The 23,761-nt window shown below is 44.0% G+C and overlaps 1 protein-coding gene across 1 annotated transcript in view; it reads right to left on the bottom strand.

Moving 5' to 3' along the window:
- Positions 1 to 23,761, bottom strand: part of ATP6V0A4 (ATPase H+ transporting V0 subunit a4) — a 66,255-nt gene that overhangs the window by 21,794 nt on the left and 20,700 nt on the right. The window contains exons 11-16 of the mRNA XM_008056841.1: positions 23,171 to 23,310; positions 20,223 to 20,380; positions 15,418 to 15,511; positions 11,710 to 11,828; positions 8,682 to 8,898; positions 5,508 to 5,609 (exon numbers count right to left, since the gene is read on the bottom strand). Of these exons, the coding sequence (XP_008055032.1) occupies positions 5,508 to 5,609; positions 8,682 to 8,898; positions 11,710 to 11,828; positions 15,418 to 15,511; positions 20,223 to 20,380; positions 23,171 to 23,310 (830 nt within the window). The remainder of the gene's footprint in view (positions 1 to 5,507; positions 5,610 to 8,681; positions 8,899 to 11,709; positions 11,829 to 15,417; positions 15,512 to 20,222; positions 20,381 to 23,170; positions 23,311 to 23,761) is intronic.

Here is a 23,761-nt window from a genome sequence, read left to right as displayed (position 1 = left end):
AACTATTTCATGTAAAATAATGCTGTCATTAAGCATCACCTATGTACTGGATACCTTCTAAATGTCATACTATCTCACTTAGCCCTCCTAACAAACATTTTATGTAAGCACAATGAACACCCCATTTTACAGAAGTAAGCTGCAGCACAGAAAGTCTAAGAAACACACTCCAGATCACACAGCAGGCAAGGCTGGCCAGCGACTGAGCCAGGATTCAAATCCAGAACATGAACTTTTCTCCATGACACTCCAGAATGTGCCAAATTATGCATAGTCTTGATAACCAAGCGATGCATGTCCAAAGTGCCTTCCTACAGTTAAAGGAACTACTCGTAGTTATAAGATGTCAGTGGTGCCTTCTACACAGCCTTGTGATCTGAACTACTAAAGTTCTCTGGGAAAAATTGACTAAGAGATACTAATGACTTTTCCAACACAAATATGCTGTTTTTTAAAAAACACCACTTTAATAACTTAGAAAAAAGTTCAGCCGGGCATAGTGGCTCATGCCTGTAATCCCAGCACTTTAGGAGGTGGAGGTGAGAGGATTGCCTGAGCCCAGAGACTGGGCAACTTGGTGAGACCTTGTCTCTACAATAAAATTTTTAAAAATTAGCTGGGTGTGGTGGCACGCGCCTGTAGTTCCAGCTTCTTTTGTTTGTTTTTTTTTTTTTTTTAGTTACAGCTTCTTAAAAGGATGAGGTAAAAGGATTGCCAAAGCCCAGCAGGTTGAGGCTCTGGTGGTCGTGAGTATGCCACTGTACTCTAGCCTGGGCGACAGTGAGACTCTGACTTAACAAAAAAAAAAGAAAGAAAGAAAAATGTTCAAGGAAAACAAATCTAGGTATAGTCACCATTCAACATGGCCTAGTTTTACCCTTTAGTTTGAATGGAATTTTTCTTTCAAGTCACCATGAAGCTTAACATCCCATGTCCAAAGTTTTTCCTGGAATGATATCATGGGAGGCGGACTGTAAATTAGGCATCAAAATATGTTTACCTTTCTTTCTTTAGCAGGTCTGCATTTAATATTTGCAGGACTCTAGGCAGGGGCAAAAATAGAAGTCCATATGTTTAAATATTTAAAGGTTATAAACCAAGCCAACAAACTCCTAAATAAAATATGTCCTAGTCTCCTAGCTTGAAAAATAAATCCTTGTAAGAGCTTGGAAGGCCAGGTTCAAATTCAGAGTGCCACACTAGGCTATGGCAGCATGTGAGAGCTCCCTTGACCACAGCAGGCTCTTCTTCTCACCTCTGACTTCATCCCACACTATGAGGGTCTTGTGTGTATGTACACAGACACCCCAACCCAAAATGTCTAAGTTCCACTCACGCTCCCTTGGCCTCTGGCCTCCCCCAGGTCTAATGGTATCCATGCCAGTGTTGTGGTCTGTCTTCAGGAGACTGAATGAAAAGGCCGTTGTAGGACCCAGAAGTGGGCTCCAGTCCATTTGGACAGGAATTCCAGAGTGCCAGGTGCCAAGAGGGAGCTCTGGTTAAGGCTCCCTCTTGGCACCAAGAGGGAGCTCCGGTTCCTTGCCCCATAAGGTGGGGGAAGGGGGAGGTGGCATCAAGTTAACACTACATTTGTTATCCTGAAATCTCATTTTCCATCTCCGCTAACTTAAAGAAATGTTCAAAGAAGAAACATTGGTTAAAATGAACAGGAATCATTTTGTAAGCGTGTGATATTTGTGTGAATCCTAATGCCTATCTTTCTAGTCAAAATATGCTTGCTGCCCTCTTACTACTTACTAAAACCTCATGACGCTTAAGCTTAGTGGCTCGTGAAATAAAATGTACAGCAATCAATTTCATTTCACTTCATTTTATTTTTTTTGAGACAGTGTCTCACTCTATTGCCCAGGCTTGCAGTGCAGTGGCACAATCGTGGCTCACTGCAGCCTCGCCCTCCTGGGCTCAGACAATCCTTCTACTTCAACCTCCCAAGTAGCTACCACACCCGACTAATTTTTACATTTTTTGTAGAGATGGGGTCTTAATATGTTGTCTAGGCTGGCCTCGAACTCCTGGTCTCAAGTCGTCCTCCCACCCTGGCCTCCCAAAGTGCTGGGATTATAGGCATGAGTCACCATGCCTAGCCATAGCAACCAATTTTAAAATGAGCTATTGGCAATTTTCTAAAAACACACATGCTGTAAGGTATATACATGGATGTTTACAGTATCACTATTTGTAATTACTAAAGCTGAAACATTGGATGAGAAAACTCATATCCAAGAGAAAATACTCTGGGCAATTCTATTTACATAAAGTTCAAGAAGAGGCAAAATGAGCCTACAGTGTTCAAAATCAGGATAATGTTGCTCTGTGGTAAGAGAGTGCTAGGCAGAGGGTGAGGGACCCAAGAGACTTAAAAAGCTATACTTGCTGGAAAAGAAGCGGTCTTTGTATTTTATATATCCCTGCCTCACGTTCATTATATTTTATGAATTCTTAGTATTTTAAATCCTACCTCAGACCCCGTAGGACTAGGCACATGTCGGGTGCCTGGAAGTAACTGTGATTGTAAAGTTATACAATGCTTTAAGCAGTGTTTGTACTTAGAACTTTGTTAAGCTTTTGTTTATCCCAATTGCCATGTTGACTTCTGCTTCTGCAACTGGGTGTAAATGCTAAGCAATAAGCCCCTTCCGGACATTCCTTTGCTTAGATTATGGTAGACTCTGTGGCACTAGCCACTCTCCTGGTGGGCTCTGTGTTGTTTCAAACCTCCTGCTCGCATGCCAAAGTTAATTTACACGCAGTGACTGTGTAAACCTAGCTTATCTGGCATTCCACTCTGCCCGTTTAGCCGTTTCCCATCAATCACAGGCAACTGAGCTCGAGCCTGCGCAAAACCAAAAACAAACCAACCAATCTTAAGCATCCCCGTCCCTTGACATCACCGCGGACCTGAGTGGGGACTAACTATGCAAGGTCTGCAGACTTCGGTTTCTACATCATGACCTCTTCTGATTGGTTAATGTTGCAAAACCTAGGAAAAACCAGTCACACCCAGCCCCTCCCTCTGTACTTGTGCATAAAAACTGCTTGCTATACTGAATTGGGGCTCTCAATCTCGAGCCGCTGCGTCGGTTTCGGTTTGTGAGCCCAGACTCGAGCCTGAATAAAGACCTTCATGTGTTTGCATCGGAGCTGGCTCTTTGGTGGTCTCTTGGATTTAGAATTTTGGGTTTAACAAGGGCACTGGGGAGTTTTGGGTTCTGACAATGATCTGTGTCCTGTTGAGTGCTGGTGACATGACTGTGCTCACATTGTGATACATCATTCACTGGTGCTCTCAATGCATTCTATGTTATGCTTCGATAACATTCGCCATAAATATACACGACAACATGAAGATTTTAAACAGAAATACAAAATGACTTCACTGCTGTGACCTGAGGTGTGGGACTGTTGAGGGCCCTGGGTTCATGGCAGCAAGTCAGAAGGGGGACAGAATGCGGGGCTTCTGGGATCTGGGGTCTGATCACCAGGGCTCTGGCTGCCTACAGGGCATGTCATAAGGGCCACATCAGTGGAGGCGTTTCCAGACCACATTCTGCAGGGACCCAGGGCCCAGGGTTATAGGGGAGGCTGAATAGATGGGACCTCTATTTATATCCCCGATGTTCGCCACAACAAAATTGTTTATAATCTCTATGTATTGAGTCTGTACAATTCGCAGAGGAAGAGAGAAAAGGGCAAATAACGCTGTTATAGACTCATCTCTCAAATGGAGGTGGTAATGTTTCTAATCTGAGAAAGAACCACCAAGGCCATTAGCAGCAGTCTAAGGAAGCAAGCAACAGCTGTGCATCCTAAAGGCCAAGGAGACAAGACCCCAAGCATCCTCAGGAGCTCTGCTGCCCTGAGACAATTTAAGAAGTATCATCCACAAAGACAAGAAATCAAGGACTTCTAAGAAAACCCTCATTCCCTCTTTCCCTAGTGTTCAAGTCACTCAACAGGGAAAAGGAGAAATCAACCACGGTGAGATCAGTCACTGTTCAAACAGCTTTTGCAGTGCTCAGAAGAGCCAGCAGTCCCCTGGCCCTTGGCTCATGGACAGGCTGAATTCCCAGGAAAAACAAAACAAAACAAAACAATTGCATCTACCTCTCCGAGCAAGTATCTGCCACCTTCCACTGAAACATCTGTTTGGACAAGCATCTACTCCAACTGCCCTTCACTATCTCGATCTCTCACCAATTACCCAAACAATAAACATGCATTCTTCACTCTGTCTCCCTCTTTATGCATATCCCACATAAATGACGTTTCAGCCAGGTTTGGGTTCTACTCAAGACTAGCAGGAAATAAAGAGACAGTGGTGGGGAGAGGCAGGTGATGCGAAACAGGGCATCACACAGGAACGAGCCTCCGAACTCATATCCCATCACATCTAGGTTCCAGACTCTCTCACCCTCCAGGTCAATATCCAACAAAGATATTAGAAAAACAGAATTTAATCTGAACACATCTACAACCATTTAAAACATACGTGATCTCGGCACATTCCACTTAATCTCATACACTCATAAAGGAAAGCAGAGAATGATCATCTCAAACAGCATCTGAGTGTCAGCTAGACTCTGATGTGTCCGGAAGGTTAGTTGTCCTAAATCCTATTCCATCTAGGCTGATATTAAACTCATTCACCCCCTTAGTAAATCTGAGGTTCAGAAGCAGCTTAGACAAAAGCAGGAGATGGACTAAACCTATTTGGCAATAGGTGAGAAATCACAAATAAATAAGAGCTGACCTATCTGAATTTGTTTACTATTCTAATTCCCTGATGAAATCTATAACATAAGTGAACGCTCACAACTTTAGAATACTAATGAAAAACAACTTTTAATATTTGTTTTATTTATTTATAATTTTTTTTGAGTTGGAGTCTCACTCTGTTGCCCAGACTGGAGTGCAGTGGCCGCTCCCGGCCTCGACTTGCTGGGCTCCGGCGATCCTTCCACCTCAGCCTTCCGAGTAGCCGGAATTACAGGCATGCGCTACCATGCCCGGCTGATTTTTTTATTTTTATTTTTATTTTAGAGATGAGGTCTCGCTGCCTAGGCGGGTCTCGAACCCGTGGGCTCAGGCAATCCACTCACCTCAGCTTCCCAAAGGCGAGGGATTACAGGCTGAGCCACTGAGCCCGGCTTAATATTTGTTTTAAAAGTAAAACTGTAGTACAGTATTTTAACTTACAACTAATAAAACAACCACGTTCAGACCCTTATAAATCATTAGCGAACACTAGAGTTGCCATACATACACCCCAAGTGTGTTTGCAGGATATAAGGTTTAAGCATGTTTGCCCTTCACAGAGCATTCTGTGAAAATAAGAGGGCCCAGCAGAAAAGTGTGGAAGAGGCAGGTCAGTCCCACCACCTCCCCGCCATCATTCAGGCCCAACGTTCTCTTTCAAACCCAGACTTCTATTTTTAGGAACCCCCATCCCTACCCAGAGTGGGTGAATTGAGATGAATGGCCCTTACCTGGGATTTCTGATGTTTGGCTCTAAGAATAAATGGCTTAATCAGGAGCATCCACGGCACAGAAATCAGCGCCATAACAACAAAGAAACTTTGGATTTCTTGCTGCAAGACCAAAATGATGAGATCCTCTCATTTTAACACAACCACAGAGCATGCTTCACACGATAAAAATGATAAGCATGGGGGGTCACTTCAGTAGCACCTGGAGAGATCTAAAGCAATTCAGTGAATCCATTCACCTTTATAACTAGAATATTCCTACTACAGATAGAGAAATGCCTGTCTAGTGGGGCCCAGTATCCAGTGGTGGACACTGGAAACCTACTCACTATATTCTTGACTTATTATATGCTTGTATCATACAAGTCTTTTGAGCAAGAAGCACTCATGACACATTTTAAAGGAGCCTCTTATTCCTTTAACTCTGTTCCATGGAGTGGTTTTCTCTGGTTTTGGATGAAAACAGTAGCAGATCTCATGACTTCACTCTGTAATACCCAAATATCCTTGGGTCACTTTAAAAGTCACAAACATTGTCTCATCAGTAATTTGATATTTCCAGTACTAGGTAGTTATCTGAGCTCTCCTGCTCTCTCTCTTTAAAAAGTTCCTCACAGTTGCCACCTCTCCCCAGCACCCATGTGGGAGAGTTCTGGGATAACAGGTTCTGGGATACCTACTTGGAACTCTCTGTCCTGGTCTCTCTCTCTCAGTTCCTCTGGAATGAGACATCTGTGGTCTCCATCCTCTGCTGAGACTCAGGGGGAGGCCCCTGTTATCATCCTGCCACAGAATACCTTTCACACCCTCATACCCCCACCTTCTTTTGTATACACTCCCTATTGGCCAGTTTGTGGGAGTGACTCATAGCTGCTATTGTCAAAAGAACCAGAAGGCCTCAAAAGGCCAGGACACAGCTATTGAAAAGGAGTAGAAACAGCGCTTAGAGGGAAAGGAAAACGTTTCTTGAGCCCTCACACTGCTTCAACTGTTCTGACCCAGCTTGCAGTGAATGCCAGGAGACGATTTATCACCCCAGTTGTACAGAGATTTACCTTGATAATGGTGGAAACATTTTATCTGTTCCATCTTCCACCCTTCCTCCACTTTTAAATGCCCTAAAGAGGGAGGGAAACCACACGAACCTAAGCTGAACCTGCCCATCCTAGTCCCTGCACAAGTTTGTTCATTTTTATACAAAAAGGCAGCTGGAGATATATATATGTTCCTACCCTTCTCTGGTATTCAAAGACAGGGCAATGTTGAGAAGGACTTTATCAACTTATATTGTCTCTTTCAGCTGCATAACCCCAAAGTGAGGATACAGAAACTTCAAACTGTGTCAAGAGAATTCATCTTCATACAAGGGTGTGAGGAAACCAGCCAACTCCAAATAATGCTCTTGAATGAAAAAACATGAAAAAACCATTCACTGGGCAGCACTCAGTGTATATTCCAGATTAAGTGAAGACTTAAAAAAAAAAATAAACAGCAGCTGGGCAGAGTGGTCCATGCATAAAATCCCAGCACTTTGGGAGGCTGAGGCAGAAGGATTGCTTGAGCCCAGGAGTTTGAGGCCAGCTTGGGCAACACAGCAAGATGCTGTTTCAATAAATAAATAAATAAAAAACAATTAGCACATAAGCTATTTGCTGAATCTCAGTCCTGTGCCTAAGAGAGAAGATGTATTGGGGAACTCTAAATGAACTTTTATTTAAATTCCAGCACTGGGTCAATGAACCTTCAGAATGGACTCAGCTCCTGTCAACATTCTGGGCATGGCTCATGGCGACCACATACATATAACAAAAAGGTGCCAGGACAGTAAGGTGGGACACCACAAAACAGCTGTCAGAGGCATGTTCTTCTGTGATTACTATCTAAACTCAATCCTTCTGCAAACCTTGTTACAAGGCATTTTGTCCTTCTCAATATTGATGTTCTTATAGGGGAGGAGAACACAGTCAGGAATCAAGCTCATGAGAAGAGGCACGGCCATAGAGAAGTATAATGTCACCTACACCATCCAGCAGGCACCATCACTGGCATGAGCCAGAGAGCTTGATCCAGAGGAACCAATACCTCTATAAGTGGCTTTTTTAGTGAAAATCTACCCTCGAACAATATTATCAGGTTAACAACCAGGAGAGGCCAGGAGAAAAACGACTGTATTTATGTTATGAAAGAATTACTTACTGAGTTATTTTTATATCCAGCTCCAATGAAATATTTATACTTAAAAAAAATTTTTTTTTAGTTTTTTATGGAGACAGGGTCTTGCTATGTTACACAGGTTGGTCTCCAACTCTCGGCTTCAAGCAATCCTCCCACCTTGGCCTCTCAAAGTGCTAGGATTACAGGCATGCACCAACAAACACAACCGATACTTTTTAAAAAGAAAATATTAAGTTGATAAAGAGGCTGACAGAAATGGAAGGAGTCAGAGTGGCAATGAACTATAACCATTGAGAAGAAGAGCAAAACATGAAGAAAAAGAGCCACCTCCCACTAGCCTTGGAAGCACAGAGAAGAGTTTGGTTAATAGTTTTCCCACTACTCAGGTGAACAGAGGGACTCCTCTTCTTGATTCCATCAATTTGCATTCTTGTGAACCTTAGCTAGAGTTTACCTTTTGAATAAAAGATTATTAAACGTTAAAGGTTAAAATGCTGTTAAGGGCATTTTACACATGTTCATCGATGTGAAGGATGACTTTTTTCCTTTCTTCATAGCCCATGAAATATGAAGAATAGCAAGGCGCAGTGGCTCATGCCTGTAATCCCAGCACTTTGGGAGGCAGAGGTAAGAGGATTGCCTGAGCCCACAAGTTCCAGACCAGCCTGGGCATCATGGTGAGACCTTGTCTTTACAATAAATAAAAAAATTAGCCAGGCATGGTGGTGCATGCTTGTAGTTCCTGATAGTTGGAAGGTTGAAGCAGAATTGCTTGAGCCCAGCAGGTTGAAGCTACGGTGGCGGTGAGCATGCCACTGCACTCCAGCCTGGGTGACAGAGTGAGACTCTGACTCAAAAAAAAAAAAAAGAATGTAATACCCCTCACCCATGCTAAGATGGCTCGGTCTTGCAAGTAACTCTGCTCTGCAGTACTCAAGTGTATGAGAGAAACTCAACATAATCAAGTGGATAAAAGAAGAGCAAAAGAACAGGACATACCTGGTGTTTGTACAGGGGTGCATTTGAAGGGTCATCGTAGTTAAACAGAAACATGTTGATGAAGTGGATGAGGATGCTCGGGGCGTGCTGGGATACATGGACATCAAAGTGGCACCATTTGAAAATGATCATGAAAACCAAGTATCCAAACAGACACAGGATAAAAATCATCTCGGGGATAAATTGCAGAATGATGTTGAGAGTTTTTCTGAAGTATCTGGGGGTGGAAAACACACAAACGCACAAGCTTGAGCACCAAGGGAACATTAGGACTTAATTATTCTCCCAAAGCACAAAATGTTCTTTTTCTTTTTTTTAGCTCTTCTAGTAAAGAGCGGTATGCCCCTGGCAAACAGCAATCACATATGGATGGATAGAAAATAAGAAAAAGGAAATATTGAAAAGTACTTTTGGGCAAAAGATTCAGAGAACTACGGTCTAGAAGGCACTGTCTAAAGCAAAGGTCACGCCCACATAGAGAGGTGAAGATTTGACCACAGCTTCACATGCGGACCTGGCTCACAGGGACATACAGAAAGGCAAAAGGATACAGAATGGAGACTCGGAAGCTTCTTCCTAAGAGTGCTCTAAGATAGGGGTCAGCAAACGATGGCCCAGGGGCCAAATGAAGCTCATCATTTTTAAATTGTTGTGGGAAAAATAAAACAAAAGAAGAATAATATTTTATAATAAATGAAATTTACATAAAATTCAAATTTCAGTGTTCATAAATGATGTTATTGGGGCACAATCTCATTCATTTGATTTTTGTTGTTGTTTTTTATTTTTTGAGTCATGGTCTCACTCTGTCGCCCAGCTAGAGCACAACGGTGCAATCCCAGGTCAGTGAAGCCTCAAACTCCTAGGCTCAAGCGATCTTTCCACCTTTGCCTCCCAAGTAGTTGGGACTACAGATACACGCCACCACACCCAGCTAATTTTTAAAATTTTTTTGTAGAGACGAGGTCTCACTATGTTGCTCAGGCTGGTTTTGAACTCCTGGGCTCAGGCAATCCTCTTGTCTTGGCCTCTCAAATTGCTGGGATTACAGGTGTGAGCCACCGCACTCAGCCATCATTCATTTGTTGACATATTGTCTGCGACGGTTTTTATACTACATCAACAGGATTAAGTAGAGATGGTCCTCAGTTTACCATGACTCAACTCATGATGCCTTGCCTTGACGATGATATCCATACGACCCTTCTGTTTTTTATTTTCAGTACAGTATTCAATAAATCAGGTGGTGTGTGTGATATATACAACAACTTATTATAAGATAGGCTTTGTGTTAGATGGTTTTGCCCAACTGTAGGCTAACGTGAGTGTTGTGGGCACGTTTCAGGTAAGTGAGGCTAAGTAATCTATGAGATTCGGTAGAAATAACAAATGCATTTTTGACTGACAGTATTTTCAACTTACAATGGGTTTATTTTTGAATCATGGCCTCACTCTGTCGCCCAGGCTGGAATACAATGGTGCAATCCCGGCTCAATGAAGCCTCAAACTGGGTTATGAGGACATCACTCATCGAGGTTAAGGAGCATCTGTAGTTGCAACAGGCAAAGCCTAAACTATTTTCTGTCTGGCCCTTTACAAAGAGAGTTCTCCAACACACACAAAGAAAGTTCTCTGCTCTAACACACAGAGTCCTAGAAGGCTAACATGAGGACTTCCAAGTGAAACTATCAGAAAGGGCACTCAGATCCCTTGTTATCTGCAAGAATTATCAAGAGGAAAGAGTTCGTTTCACAATCAAATAGGATCGCTGAACAGTTGAGGCCTGCCTGACACACAGTGATGCCAATAACAGGTTAGTCCCCAAAGCAGTTTCAAGTGCTTTCATTCAATTCTCACAGCAAGTTCTAGTAGGCAGCATGAACAGTGTGCTTGTCAGTTTGCTCATTAAATATTTCTGGTTTTCCAAATACAATTGTATTTCTGTGCCCTCTCAAGTAACAGGTCACCATGTGACTTGCCCACAAAATGGGGACAGAAGTGGCAGGTGTGACGTCCAGGTCTAAACTTTAAGAGTCGATGTGTAACTCAGCCCCCTCCTTCTGTCATGGCAGCTGACAATGTTCCAGGTAGTGGCTGCTCATCAGCTCAGGTCCTGGTGTAAGGATGACAGGAGCTGAGCCTCGAGGGGCCCATGATGCACATGTATCATGGTCTTAGCCACTGAGATTTGGAGTCTGTTTAAATTACACAATATCCCAACCTATTTTGACTACATATTCCCATTCTATTAAAAAAAAAAAAAAAAAGGAAAATCTCAGAGATGTTAAGCACAAATCTATGATCACACAGCTACTAAAAGTTAGAAACAGGACTTAGACTTCTGATTCCAAACCCTGCATCACTTCTGTGGCCCCGAGCCACTCCCCCACTCCTAACTAAATGACAGCAGGATTCCACAACCCCTACAAGACAGCAGCTGGGTCCACAAATGGCATGTGCCAATAGGCACATTTGAAGCTGTTTTTAAACATTTATACCTTTAACATAAACAAGGTTCAGATGCTCAGCAGTCATAGATCTTGACAGAAAAGAAACAGACAGGACAACATCAACAGCCAAAGAAGCAAGAGACAGAGAGAGAGAGAGAGAGACTGCTACAGCAGGAAGAAATGATACCACACGGAATGCAGAATCTCAGGGCACCTTGGCCAAAATTCACTTACATCCCTCTTGGCCCCTGGTGGGAGCTCAGCCTGGATATGGCACCAACCTAGGTCTTTCAGGTTGGGGGACACAAGGTACAATGAGTTTTCCAGTCTTTTTTTTTTGAACCTTCAAATATTTCTGGGGTGAGAAGCACACTTCCTTTTGAGGGACTTTGCTCAGGAGTAACAGAGGGGCCGCTGTTTCTGGTCAATGAGCTTGTCCTGGCTCAAGCCAAGACACAGGGAAGCACTCTCCATAGGAAGGAAGCTTGTACAGAGGGATGCAGGAGGACTGGTGTCTCTGCCATGATTCATCATCACGTGATCAGACAGAACAGGCAGAGGTGAATCAGGAAACTTACATGTGATTGAAAAGGCTGAGAATAACTCCAAAAACCATCTGGACAATTCCCAGGATAACTGACATCTTCATCTTATAGGAGTTCAGAAACGTGAGTTTGTTTGAAGCCAAGTTCCAGATCTGGATGGGAAATATGACAAGAAACAGGTGAGACAGGGTCTTAGCCGTGCTCCCAGAGTCAGGGGCTACAGCACGATTTCCCCTGAGCAAAGCACTCTGGGAACTGCACTTTCAAATTTTAGTCCAGCTCAATGAATGCATTTTAAGCTCAGAACGGAAAAGGATGAAGCCTTTTATAAATGCAACTTTAATGATGAAAGTGTCCAGACCGTTAATGCCATTATTAAGTAGCTGGAAGAAAATGGGGAGAGGGGATACTACACGAAACATTAACCTGAAACCTTATGGAGAGATCTCACACTTGCCTCACTCACTCAGTAATGGCCTGTAGATCACAGGTCCACGAATGTATCCAGTCCTCTTTAATAACAGGGCCATCTGAATGTCAATAGCACTTTACACGGTAAAGCATTTCCCCAGGCCCTCCCAAGAAGCCATTCCTGCAGCCAAGGCGAAGACTCAGTCCCGCCCCCTAGCGGTCTCTGTTGTTTAAAACAGCTGTTTAAACCTCTGTCAGGCTTACAAGGCGAAGACGCATTGCACCTATCCTGAGGCATAGAGCAAGCACAGGTGGGTGGTCAGGGGGCCGGTCGGGGTCCCATGCTGTTTAACAATCCCAGTCACGAATGCTCCTCTTGCCCACAGGAATCTCAGCGTCGCCATGGCTTGCACTCCCAAGCCTACACAAACAGTTCCAAGTCCTTGTTCCTGACCCTGACCCTGCCTGACCTTTAGACGTATCCCACACCACCTAGTAGTCTTCAGGGTTTGCTCTCCTGCATCGCAAAGGTAACAAAGTCACAGTGGCCTTCTCACTTTCCTTCCTAAATGACTTTCTCCTCCAGAGTTGCTTGCTTCTGTTAAGAGGCCAACATCCAACCAGGGACAGCCTCAGTATGTAATCATCTCAACCCCTCCACTGAGTGTCCTGGCACACACACAGTCATGGCCTGCATTCTTCCTCGGCAACGTCCTTAGCCAGCCCACCCGGGCACCCACTAAGGAGGCTGGGAAGGAGGGAGAAGGGATTCCAGTAACACATGCTCAGACCTCAGGGGCACCACCTTGATCTTCATATTGACCTTTGCATCTAAGATACACCAGGCCTGCCCCTGCAGCCTGTCCCTGATCCTGCCCACCTGGTCAGTCAGTCCCCACAGGGGCACACTATGTGGTTACCAGCACACTATAGACCAGCCAAATCTGATAAACTAAAAGTGTTCATAGTTAATACCAGGCACATCCTAAGTTCTTTAGATGTATTTATGTCAAAATACAAAAATACAAAAGCACTGTGGGATAGATATAATTATTCCCATTTTACAGATAAAGGAATTTATCATAATCTCAGGAAGATTAAGTTATTTATATACCTACCTTATATACCTAGAAAGAAATAATCTAACATCAACTAACATTCATGGGGCCATTTACCATGTTTGTGCACCAGACTCTGTTCTGGGAGTTTTACATGTAAAAGTAATTTCATCTGCTGAGCAACCCTAGGAGTTAAGGCTATTACTGTTGCCACTTTACAGGTGAGGACAGATACAGAGATGTTAACTTACTCAAACTCACAAAGAAAGTAAATAGAAAAGTCAAGATTTAAACATAGGCAGACTGATTCAAGGGTGTGGCTCTTAACCATTTTATGTTCATTTATCATAAAATATTTAGAAACATGTTAGGGTCTCTCAGCTATAATGAAAGTCAAATACTCCGTGATTTGATTCACAAGTCGATGCTGAACGCAGATCTTGGAGGAACAGAACTGCAGTAACAAAAGAAGTAGGAGGCTGAGCACAGTGGCCTGTAATTCCAACATTTTGGGAGGCCGAGGCGAGAGGATTACCTGAGTCCAGGGGTTCGAGACCAGCCTGGACAACTTGGTGAGATCTTGTCTCTACAATAAATTTTTAAAAAATTAGCCAGGCGTGGTAACATGCGCCTGTGGTTCCAGCTACTTGGAGGGCTGTGACAGGAGGATCACCTAAGCCCAGCAGGTCGAGGTTGCGGTGACTATGAGCATGCCACTGCACGCCAGCCTGTGTGACAGAGTGAGACTCCAATTTAAAAAAAAAAAAAAAAGAGCTAGCAAAGGTAATTCCTGCTTTTCTTTTTTAAAATAATGTTTTGTATTATACAGATGTTCATCATTTATGCATATTATTTTAGGATAAGGAGACCAGAAATTTTTCAAAATTCCAAATGTTACAGGAAAAAAATTTCATTACCTCCAACATGACACTTTCTCTTTCACCCTGACATTTTCTTCTTTTTTAACTTGTAGGCAGATGACAAAACTGCATGCCGGCTAGAAACTTTGGACCACTCAGTTCTGAAATGTGAGATACGATAGCTCGACTCTGAAGAGCAGAATTGGGCAGGACTTGCTAATAAACTGGATGTGGGATGTGGAAGGAATAGAGAAGACTGGCGTGGCAATGAGATTTAAAGCAAAGAAGAAATCCAGCCCCTGAAGTCCTCCCCACTGTGCTCCTCACTAATAATAAAATTCATTTGACTAAGGCTAAAGCCGTTCAGGCTGCAAAAATTATCAACTCACATTTATTTTTAGCACTTTGCAGCTTACAGACCAGCTTTCAAAGACTTTGCCATTTTTTAAAAAAACTTAGAACTCAAGTACTCCTGGTAGCAAGTATAAAAACATTTTGGGCAATGCTTTCTGCTTTTATAAAGGTGGGGAGGTGGGGAGACGGTGGAGGACACAGGAAAACTGAACACGGGGCAGTTCACAAGATAGGAGAGACTGAAGAATCAATTTTAGTGCAGTATTGTTTATGCCCAGCTGCTGGCAATTAAAATTGAGGTCTCAGGTTCTCTCCCACAAAGAGAAAACTTGGACAAAACATTTATGAACTGCGATTGCCAAGTTCAGTTTTCAGCTCCTCAAGTTTATTTGGAACACAAGGCCGCCACCTGGTGGCAGTATGCACTGGGCCAATACGGATGCACTGCTTCCCACGAATGGGCTATTCACCTACTCAAAACCCTTCTATATCTAAAGGTTGCAAGGAAGCACCTTCATTTTGCTTGGTTCAAATCTAGTTGACTGAGACAGAGACAACAAACAAACAAATAAAAAAAGGACATACCTTGTGTCAATTCTGTGCAGTAAAATAAAGCAAAAACAAACAATACTTTTTGTTTTTCTAGGAAAAAGAGAGAAGTTTCTTTTTTTTTTCTAGGAAAAAGAGAGAAGTTTCCCAATGCAAGAAAATGCCAAAGCAGGGAGCTTGGTTAGGATGCTAAATAGCTTATTTAATGTGCATACTTTTCAGGCAACCAAGAACCTTTTACAGAAGTAAGCATTAACCACCAGGAGTATAACTGATGGAAAAAGAGGTAGATGTTTGGGGAGCTGAGTGGAAAATGACCCAGGGGCCAGGTAGAGCAGGCAGGTAGAACATTTACTTGAATCTGGCTCTGTGTCACAGAAACCTCCAATACAGGTTATTCTGTCTCAGTCTAAGCTTATGGATTTGGCAGGTTATGGCCCTTTCTTTGTCTAGAGATATCCTTAACAAAAGTTTAAATAGTAACATTCAACCCAAGAAGACATTATTACCGGATCGATTCCAAATGGATATGGATTTCCAGCATACACTCCAGGCATGGCTGGGTCCAGCTGTAAATATGGACTTGTCTCCATTACATGAGCACTTCAGCAGGAAAATGGGGGGAAAAAAAACAATGATCAACCAGAGGCAGGAAAAAAATACTATAGTCATCAACTTGCCAATCAAGCCCAACTGTTGACAATTCATCAATTTGGTTTATTCAATTGCTCCGTGAATGGATATTGCCAAGTATTGTCCTAGTTGCTAAGGCTACAGAAAATACTGCCTGGCCCCCAAGAAGTTAGTTCACAATCTGAGTTTCCAAAGAGCTCTCAGCCTGAGGGGATACGGTAGAGAAAATCAAGAGTTGTGCTATATGAGAAAAGAGGTTGTAGGCAGGGGTGATGGGAGTATTTAGGAAAGAAAGAAAACCCAGCCCAAGGATAAGCTTGAAAAGTCTTCCCAGGGAACATTGGGCTGACCCTGAAAGACAAATATGCTTTTCACATACAGACCTCAGCCGCTGCGAAACTGAGCCATAAAAAACTAGTCCAGTGACTATTTTGCTTTTTGGTTTTTTTGAGTTGGAGATCTCACTCCGTCTCCCAGGCTAGAGTGCAGTGGTATAACCACGGCTTACTGCAGCTTTGACCTCCTGGGCTCTGATGATCTTTTTACCTCAGCCACCCAAGTAGCTGGGTCTACAGGTACGCACCACCACATCCAGTTAACTTTTTGACTTTTTGTAGAGATGAGGTCTTGCTATGTTGCTTAGGCTGGTCTTGAACTCCTGGACTCAAGCAATCCTCCTGCCTCAGTCTCCCAAAGTACTGGGATTACAGGCACGAGTCACCATGCCCAGCCTAATTTAAATCTTTATTTTATTTTATTTTTTTTTGAGTTGGAGTCTCACTCTGTCGCCCAGGCTGGAGTGCAGTGGCCGCTCCCGGCCACTGCAGCCTCGACCTGCTGGGCTCCGGCGATCCTTCCGCCTCAGCCCTCCGAGTAGCCGGAATTACAGGCACGCGCTACCACGCCCAGCTGATTTTTGATTTATTGTAGAGATGAGGTCTCGCCAAGTTGCCCAGGCGGGTCTCGAACCTATGGGTTCAGACAATCCACTCACCTCAGCCTCCCAAAGGCGCGGGATTACAGGCTGAGCCACTGAGCCCGGCTACATCTTTAAATCTGTGTCCCATTTTGCCCAGAAGCATGAATGCCGTGGGAAGACATGTCTTACTCTGTCTCTGCAGGCCTTAGGGGATGAGAGCATTAGGGTTTGTTGTTGTTGTTGTTTTTAAGAGCAGGCATCTGTGAGAAGCCCTGAGGAATGAGTGTTTGAAATGATAAAGAACAGAAGGCTGACAAGACACTCCCTTCCCTCTGTAACGAGGTGCCAGGGGTCTTAGGGAGCAGCTGAAGGAATCAGAAAGCCCAGACCCTTCACATACAGTGGGCACAGCTGGCCCTGACTCACTACCCCAGACATAGAGCCCTGTGCCAATGGCATACCTCAGTGCAAATGGCTGGATTTCATTAGCAGACATGTGTCAGCGTGCTAACAAAGAGAAAAGTCACCTTTGTTTGGCAGGAGGGAACCGGCCTAGCACCCACAGCTAAGCTGTAGTATCTCCCGCTGAGCATAAACAACTTCACAGGACACCAGTGTCAGATAAGGCCACCTTGTGACAATGACGGAGCAAGAAAAAACAAGATCATCCCACGGTCATATCCTGATACAGGCAGAAAGAAGGACCTAGTCCAAACCACAACAAGGACCAAACATGCCCCATCCTGACACAGGCCAGGTCCACTAAGTCTTTCTAATACCCTCTTGCTGAGATGTCATTTTCCCTACGGTGCACCATCTCCCTGGTTGAGCTTAAGCCAACGTCGGTGACTACGGACACATTTCCCATAGTCTCTGACTGAAGGACTTGTCCAGGGAGCAGGCCCACGACTGCTTGGTCGTGGTGATCAAAAGCAACTTTCTGTGCTTCGGAGGTGATGGGTGACTGGAATTTATCAGGTTCTGCTTTACCTTACTGACACTGGCTGAGTATTTCTCAGGTCCGGGCTCCAGCATCACGGAAGAACTTTGAACTGGGGTAAGTCACTGGCATGTACATCTGAGGACAGCATTGCTACCCTCATCTGCAGAGTGATACCAAGCCAGTCAGCTTAAGCCTTTCACAATCTCACTCCAGGGGAAATGAAATTGCATGTTGGTAGTCTGGCGAAATTACACAGATTTAATATGTTTTAAAACTCATCTCTATCTAACAAGTAGAACTAAGTCGATTTGTTTTTAAATGTATGAAAGTTTTGCTCTTCTAGGCAGCTCTTTAGGATTCTAATTGCAAAGCAAAAAAAAAAAGAAAGGAACCACAGATATAGCCATCTGTATGTAATTTGGTAAGACATTTTAACCTTACTTTTCTCTATTTATTTATTTTAACATTGCCAATCTCTGCAACAGGGAACTCAGACCTAGCAGAGACACTAAAAGTGAATGTGTTGGAACCTCCCCGACACACACTGAAAAACACTGCATTCCCTTAGACCTACCTCTCAACACCAAGCCCTTTGAAACACCCTTGGGAAAGCTCCTGTCAAAAGATACCCTGGATAGAATCTTTTCTGACTGAAGAATACTTGTGTGAGATGGGTTGTTTATTCTCTCCCCCATTTATGATATTTACTACAGATTCTGGTAAGCAAGTAGAACCCTTGAAATGCCTTCAGTGAAGATTCTAGAACCTACCATGCTTGGGAAAGAAAGAAATGAGCTGGGCTCAGTGGCTCAGCCTGTAATCCCGCGCTTTGGGAGGCTGAGGTGAGTGGATTGCCTGAGCCCGCGGGTTCGAGACCCACCTGGGCAACTTGACGAGACCTCATCTCTACAATAAATCAAAAAAATTAGCCGGGCGTGGTAGCGCGCGCCTGTAGTTCCAGCTACTTGGAAGGCTGAGGCGGAAGGATCGCCGGAGCCCAGTAGGTCGAGGCTGCGGTGGCCGGGAGCAGGCGACAGAGTGAGACTCCAACTCAAAAAAAAAAAAAAAAGAAAGAACAGGAATGGAGGTTGTAAACATGTGTACACATCTCTGCCTTCACTTTCTTTTGGTCTCCTTTCTCATACATTCAACTGGAAATTCCACAATGAGACCAAGAAACCTTAAGCTGATGCTGACCCAAAGAAGCTGGGCAGGCAGATGTCAAGAAACATCACCTGAGATTTGTAGGTTTCATAAATTAGTCCTTAAGCTGCTGCGGGAATCTCAGGTTTGTAATGCACACAGCCCAAGATCCCCCTGAAATCCCAAGGTTGTCAACATGTCTGTTTATTCCTTTGGAGTCCTCCAACCTTCAGGGTCCTCTATTCTCCCCAATTCATCTCACCAACCCACCTCTCGGACTCCCCATGGAAGTCACTGCTCCTGACATGTCATGCTGCCAGTCTGATGACTGTTCAACTGATTAGCCACGCACGTTGTGGAGTGTGTCTGGGAGGTGTGGTCTGTGGGAGTCTGGAGAGCCCCCAGATCCCTCTGTTCGGCAGCTCCCACATCTCCTCAACAGGTCCCTTCATCCACCTGCCCCTCATGCTCTGTCAGCCACGGGGCAAACATGGGTCTGGCGCTGCTGAACTAACCCTCTCCTCCTTTGTTGTTGATGTTAACATCCAGCTGCCCTGAACAGCCAAAGAAAATGCCCTTCTGAGAGTCTGGGTCCTTGAATAAAATGGAGACCGCACAATTCAACATCTGCACTGGTCTTTCTGAAAACAAGGCTTTCCGCCCAAAGCATTTGGATGCATCATTTTACTTTACCTCCAGGTCCCTGCTGAAGCAACAGGTCCCTGCTGAAGCAAAGTGTGTTTCCAGTTCTACCTTCTTCTCCGTGCTGCCTTGCTTCTATGATTCATTCCTACCATGAGAACAGTTTGCATCTGCTCTGCACTTGTTTTCTCAATAGGGCCTGGTGTGCAGTCTGCACTCCATACTATATATAGGGGACCCAACACAAATCAGGAATTATCTTTTGGAGGGTGGGCCCCTGGTAGTACAGGCATCTTCCACTAGGTAAGTGTTCTAGGAACCCATGGGCATCAGTATACCAGCTAGCATTGTTGTGAGAAGGTGCATTTGGCTTCACTGAATTTTTTTTTTTTTTTTTTTGCGATTCTTTCAGTGCCTTTGCCCATTTCATGATGGCTGATTTGTGAATGCACCTGCCCACACGGCACTTAGTGTTCAGCAGTTTTTGACCAAAAACAGCATGACCCCCATGCCCCACCCTCCATATTCATTCAGTCTTACCCAGAGTAAATTGTTTTTTGTTTCCCTGGATGAAAAAAGTCCTTAAAGGGAAACGTTTTGCCAATGCGCAAGAGGTGAAACAAAAAATGGCAGAAGTACTACCAGGAATCAAAATTGACGAGTTCAAAAACTGTTTTGAGCAGTGAAAAAAGCCTCTCAATAGGTGTATTGCATAAAATGAAGAGTACTATGAAGGTGACTAAAGTTTAAACATATAAGAATACACAATTTTTAATAAACACATTCTGGGTTTTTTGAGTCCCCTCTCATATATTTAACTGAACTGAAATCTTGAAAATTGCCTCCACACATTCGTTACTAGCACAGGGACTGAAAAGGTGGCATAGGTCTTACACTCAGGAGATAAAACGGAATTATTTGTTGAATTTCCAAGTGCACCTCTGAGCAAAGCCAGGCAGTTTCCCCAGTCATGAAAACAGTCCCTGAGACCACCTGGACAGTCAGGGAGTAGGCCATCCTGACAGTAAACTTACTTCCAGGTGCCATTTCTGAACATAGGTTGGACACTCCAAGAAGAGCCAAAGATGTTGAGAGACTTGGAGAAGCAATCGTTGTAGATCAAACCCGTGTAGATGGAGAAGATGCCCATCAGTAGGATCAGGTAGCGTCCGTGGAAGAAGGTATTCCAAATCTGGCCTCAGGGTGATAAAGGATGATTGTCAGTACTTCTGAACCAGACTCTGGAGGAATGTGTGTTATAGGATGTCTCCAGCATCACTGGCGTGGGCACCCATAGAAGAGCCACATGACTAGGCAGACATAAATAAACCAATAGGAAGAGCACACACATTGTGACCTTTTGGAACTTGCATAGGTGAAAACAGAAAAGTCCTAGACTGGTATTTGTTGGAAACAAAACAAATAAGCCTATGTTTTCATTCAGCAGGGGTTAGAAAATAGACTCAAGTGCAAGTCAAGGCCTCACCTATGGAGAAAGGGATTTAAAAGTGGGTGGAGGCCAGGCAGTGGCTCATGCCTGGAATCCCAGCACTTTGGGAGGCCAAGGTGGGAGGATGGCTTGAGCCCAGGAGTTTGAGATCAGCCTGGGCAACATAGCAAGGCCCCATCTCTACAAAAATAAAAATGAAAAATTAGCCAAGTGTGGTGGCACACACTTGTAGTCCCAGCTACTCAGGAGGCTGTGTCAGGGGGATGGCTTGAGCCCAGGAGGTCAAGAATGTAGTGAGCCGTGACTGGACCATTGCACTCCAGCCTGGGTGACAGAACAAGACTCTGTCTGAAGAAAGAAAAAAAGAAGGGAGGGAGGGAAGGAGGGAAGGAAGGAAGGAAGGAAGGAAGGAAGGAAGGAAGGAAGGAAGGAAGGAGGTAGCTGTTGTCTTAGGCGTTTTTAGGGGACAAGCACTGAGCTAGCCTCACATAGCTACTACATTTATGGCAAGTCAAATCGACATGCATTTGGGTCTTGTCATTGTAAAGTTGAGTCTCTACGTCTGCTATGTCTTTGTAAAGGGGCCAGGTGAGATAGATCATACCTGTAATCCCAACACTTTGGGATGTCAAGGTAGGAGGATTGCTTGAGGCTAGGGTTTCAGAACCAACCTTTGCAGCATAGCAAGACTCCATCTCTACAAAAATTTTTAAAAATGAATTAAAAAGAAGAGTAAAGGGCTTTCTCATAATCCTGAGTGACATGGTTTAACCATCCCAGGAACTGCCAATGTGTTTCTGAGATTTTAAATGTGTACCATAGAAAATTGTCTCTGTTAAGCTTGTCACGGAAAGCTACATGGGTCACAGGTCGGTTCTGCCCCCTAACCTCAACATCATTAAACTAGCTCTAGTGAATTCAACCCGCGATAGAGGACTGCAGATATTCTTAAAATCAGAAGGCAGCTGCTGGGTGCGGTGGCTCATGTCTGTAATCCCAGCACTTTGGGAGGCAGAGGCAAGAGAATTACTTAGCCCAGGGGTTCGAGACCAACCTGGACAACTTGACGAGATCTCGTCTCTACAATGAATAAAAAAAAAAATAGCCAAGTGTGGTGGCACATGCCTGTGGTTCCAGCTACTTGGACGGCTGAGGCGGAAGGATCATCTGAGCCTAACAGGTTGAGGCTGCAGTGGTCATGAGAGCGTCACTGCACTCCAGCCTGGGTGACAGAGTGAAACTCCCACTCAAAACAAACAAGCAAAAGAATGCAGCTAAAGTGTGTGCCCACATTGTACATCATGTTACCGTGAACATAAAGTGATTAACATTGACTGAGAAACTGTGAACCAATGCAGACTCTTGCATTGCCTCAACCTTCACAGTGCTCTAAAAGGGCACTTGAGGAAGGTGGGGGAACTTTAGGGGTGACATTGAGGAAACAACATTCAGGGTTTCACAAGAACACTGGTCCCAGGCTTGCTCTACCATGAACAAATATTCAAATTTTGAAGAAAAAAAATATGAAGCAACAAGTAATATGATGCCAATTTTTAAAAAATTATATATTTGCATATAAGCACAAAAAATTTAAAAACATATCCAAAAAATATTAATTGTGATTTTTTTTTTTTTTTTTTAGTTGGAGTCTCACTCCGTCACCCACCCCAGCGTTGACATGCTGGGCTCCGGCAATCCTCCCACCTCAGCTTTCCAAGTAGCTGAAACTATAGACACGCGCTACCACTCCTGGCTATTTTTTTTTTATTGTAGAGATGAGGTCTCACCAAGTTCCCTGGGTTGGTCTCGAATCTGCAGGCTCAGGCAATCCACTCACCTCCCAAAGTGCTGGGATTACAGGTTGAGCCACTGAGCCCAGCCTGATTTTTTTTTCTTATTGAGTTGGTGTCACCCAGGCTGGAGTACAGAGGCACACTTATAGCCACCACAGCCTTGACCTGCTGCGCTCAGGCAATCCTTCTTCCTCAGTCTTCCAAGTAGCTAGAACTATAGGCATGCACCACCATGCTCAGTTAATTTTTTGAATTATTGTAGAGATGATGTCTCGCCAAGTAGCTCAGGCTGGCCTCAAACCCCTGGGCTCAGATAATCCTCTCACCTCCACCTCCCAAAGTGCTGGGATTACAAGCGTGAGTCACAGTGCCTGGTCTTTAATTGTAATTTTTTTCTAGGTGATTAGATTGTTGGATTTTTCTAATTTTTCAATGACCATGGATTGTGTTTATAATCAGGGAGAAAAATCAGTGTTAGAAAAAAAAAATAAAGGAAAAAAGTCAATACCTTGTCAAGTCATAGGCAAAAAACAAAAATGCTGAAAGAAATCGCACCAGCCATCTAAGGGGACTAACTTCAGCCAGGAATCTCATGCAAATTTTGGTTCTTTTTTCACTTTTCTTCTTCCTCTTCACTTTTTTTTTTTCATAAAACATGCTATTTCTATGAAGAAAACTGTACCCAGATTTTAATATTCTGCTTCAAGGAGATGAGGTGAGGCAGTCCATGGACACCCACCTCATTGTCTGACTTCTGGGACAGCAAGCGTCTCTCGTTAAGAACCATCCAGAGGGCTGCCAGGAGCATCACAATTCCATGACCACAGTCTCCGAACATCACAGCGAACAGGAAGGGAAAAGTGATGATAGTATAGGGAGCTGTGGAGACAGACCCGTAATAGCCTGAGGCCTCTGAGCAGCCTTTGGGCCCTCACCACACTTCTCTGCCACACTCTGACGTCTGCAGGTCTGTTTCCTGGTATCTTTCTGATCATCTTTCTTCACCACCATCCTTACCTGCTCAGCTCCCACATCCACAAGCTCCTCCATGGGGAAGCATTCTTATTTCTCACTTCATAGATGCCCTGAGTCTTAGGTTAAATGACCTGTCCAAATTTGGTGGGATTTAAAAACAGTTTTCAGTTTCTAAGTGCTTTTTGTATTCTTTCTACCACCATCTTCTGCCTCTTCCTTTGCCGTTGACATGTACCACACACCACCAGCGATTTACTCACAGGGACCTTCTGCATTATGGGCCACTAGTTAGACTGGGGCTCAAGCTGGAGAATAACCATGTCATGTGCTGCCAAGGCTAATGGGCATCTGGTCT

Source organism: Carlito syrichta, unplaced genomic scaffold (assembly GCF_000164805.1).
Source record: "Carlito syrichta isolate Samal-C Ts95f unplaced genomic scaffold, Tarsius_syrichta-2.0.1 Scaffold302555, whole genome shotgun sequence".
Taxonomy (NCBI): domain Eukaryota; kingdom Metazoa; phylum Chordata; class Mammalia; order Primates; family Tarsiidae; genus Carlito; species Carlito syrichta.
Note: the sequence above shows the minus strand (reverse complement) of the source record. Positions and strands in the feature narration are given on the sequence as shown.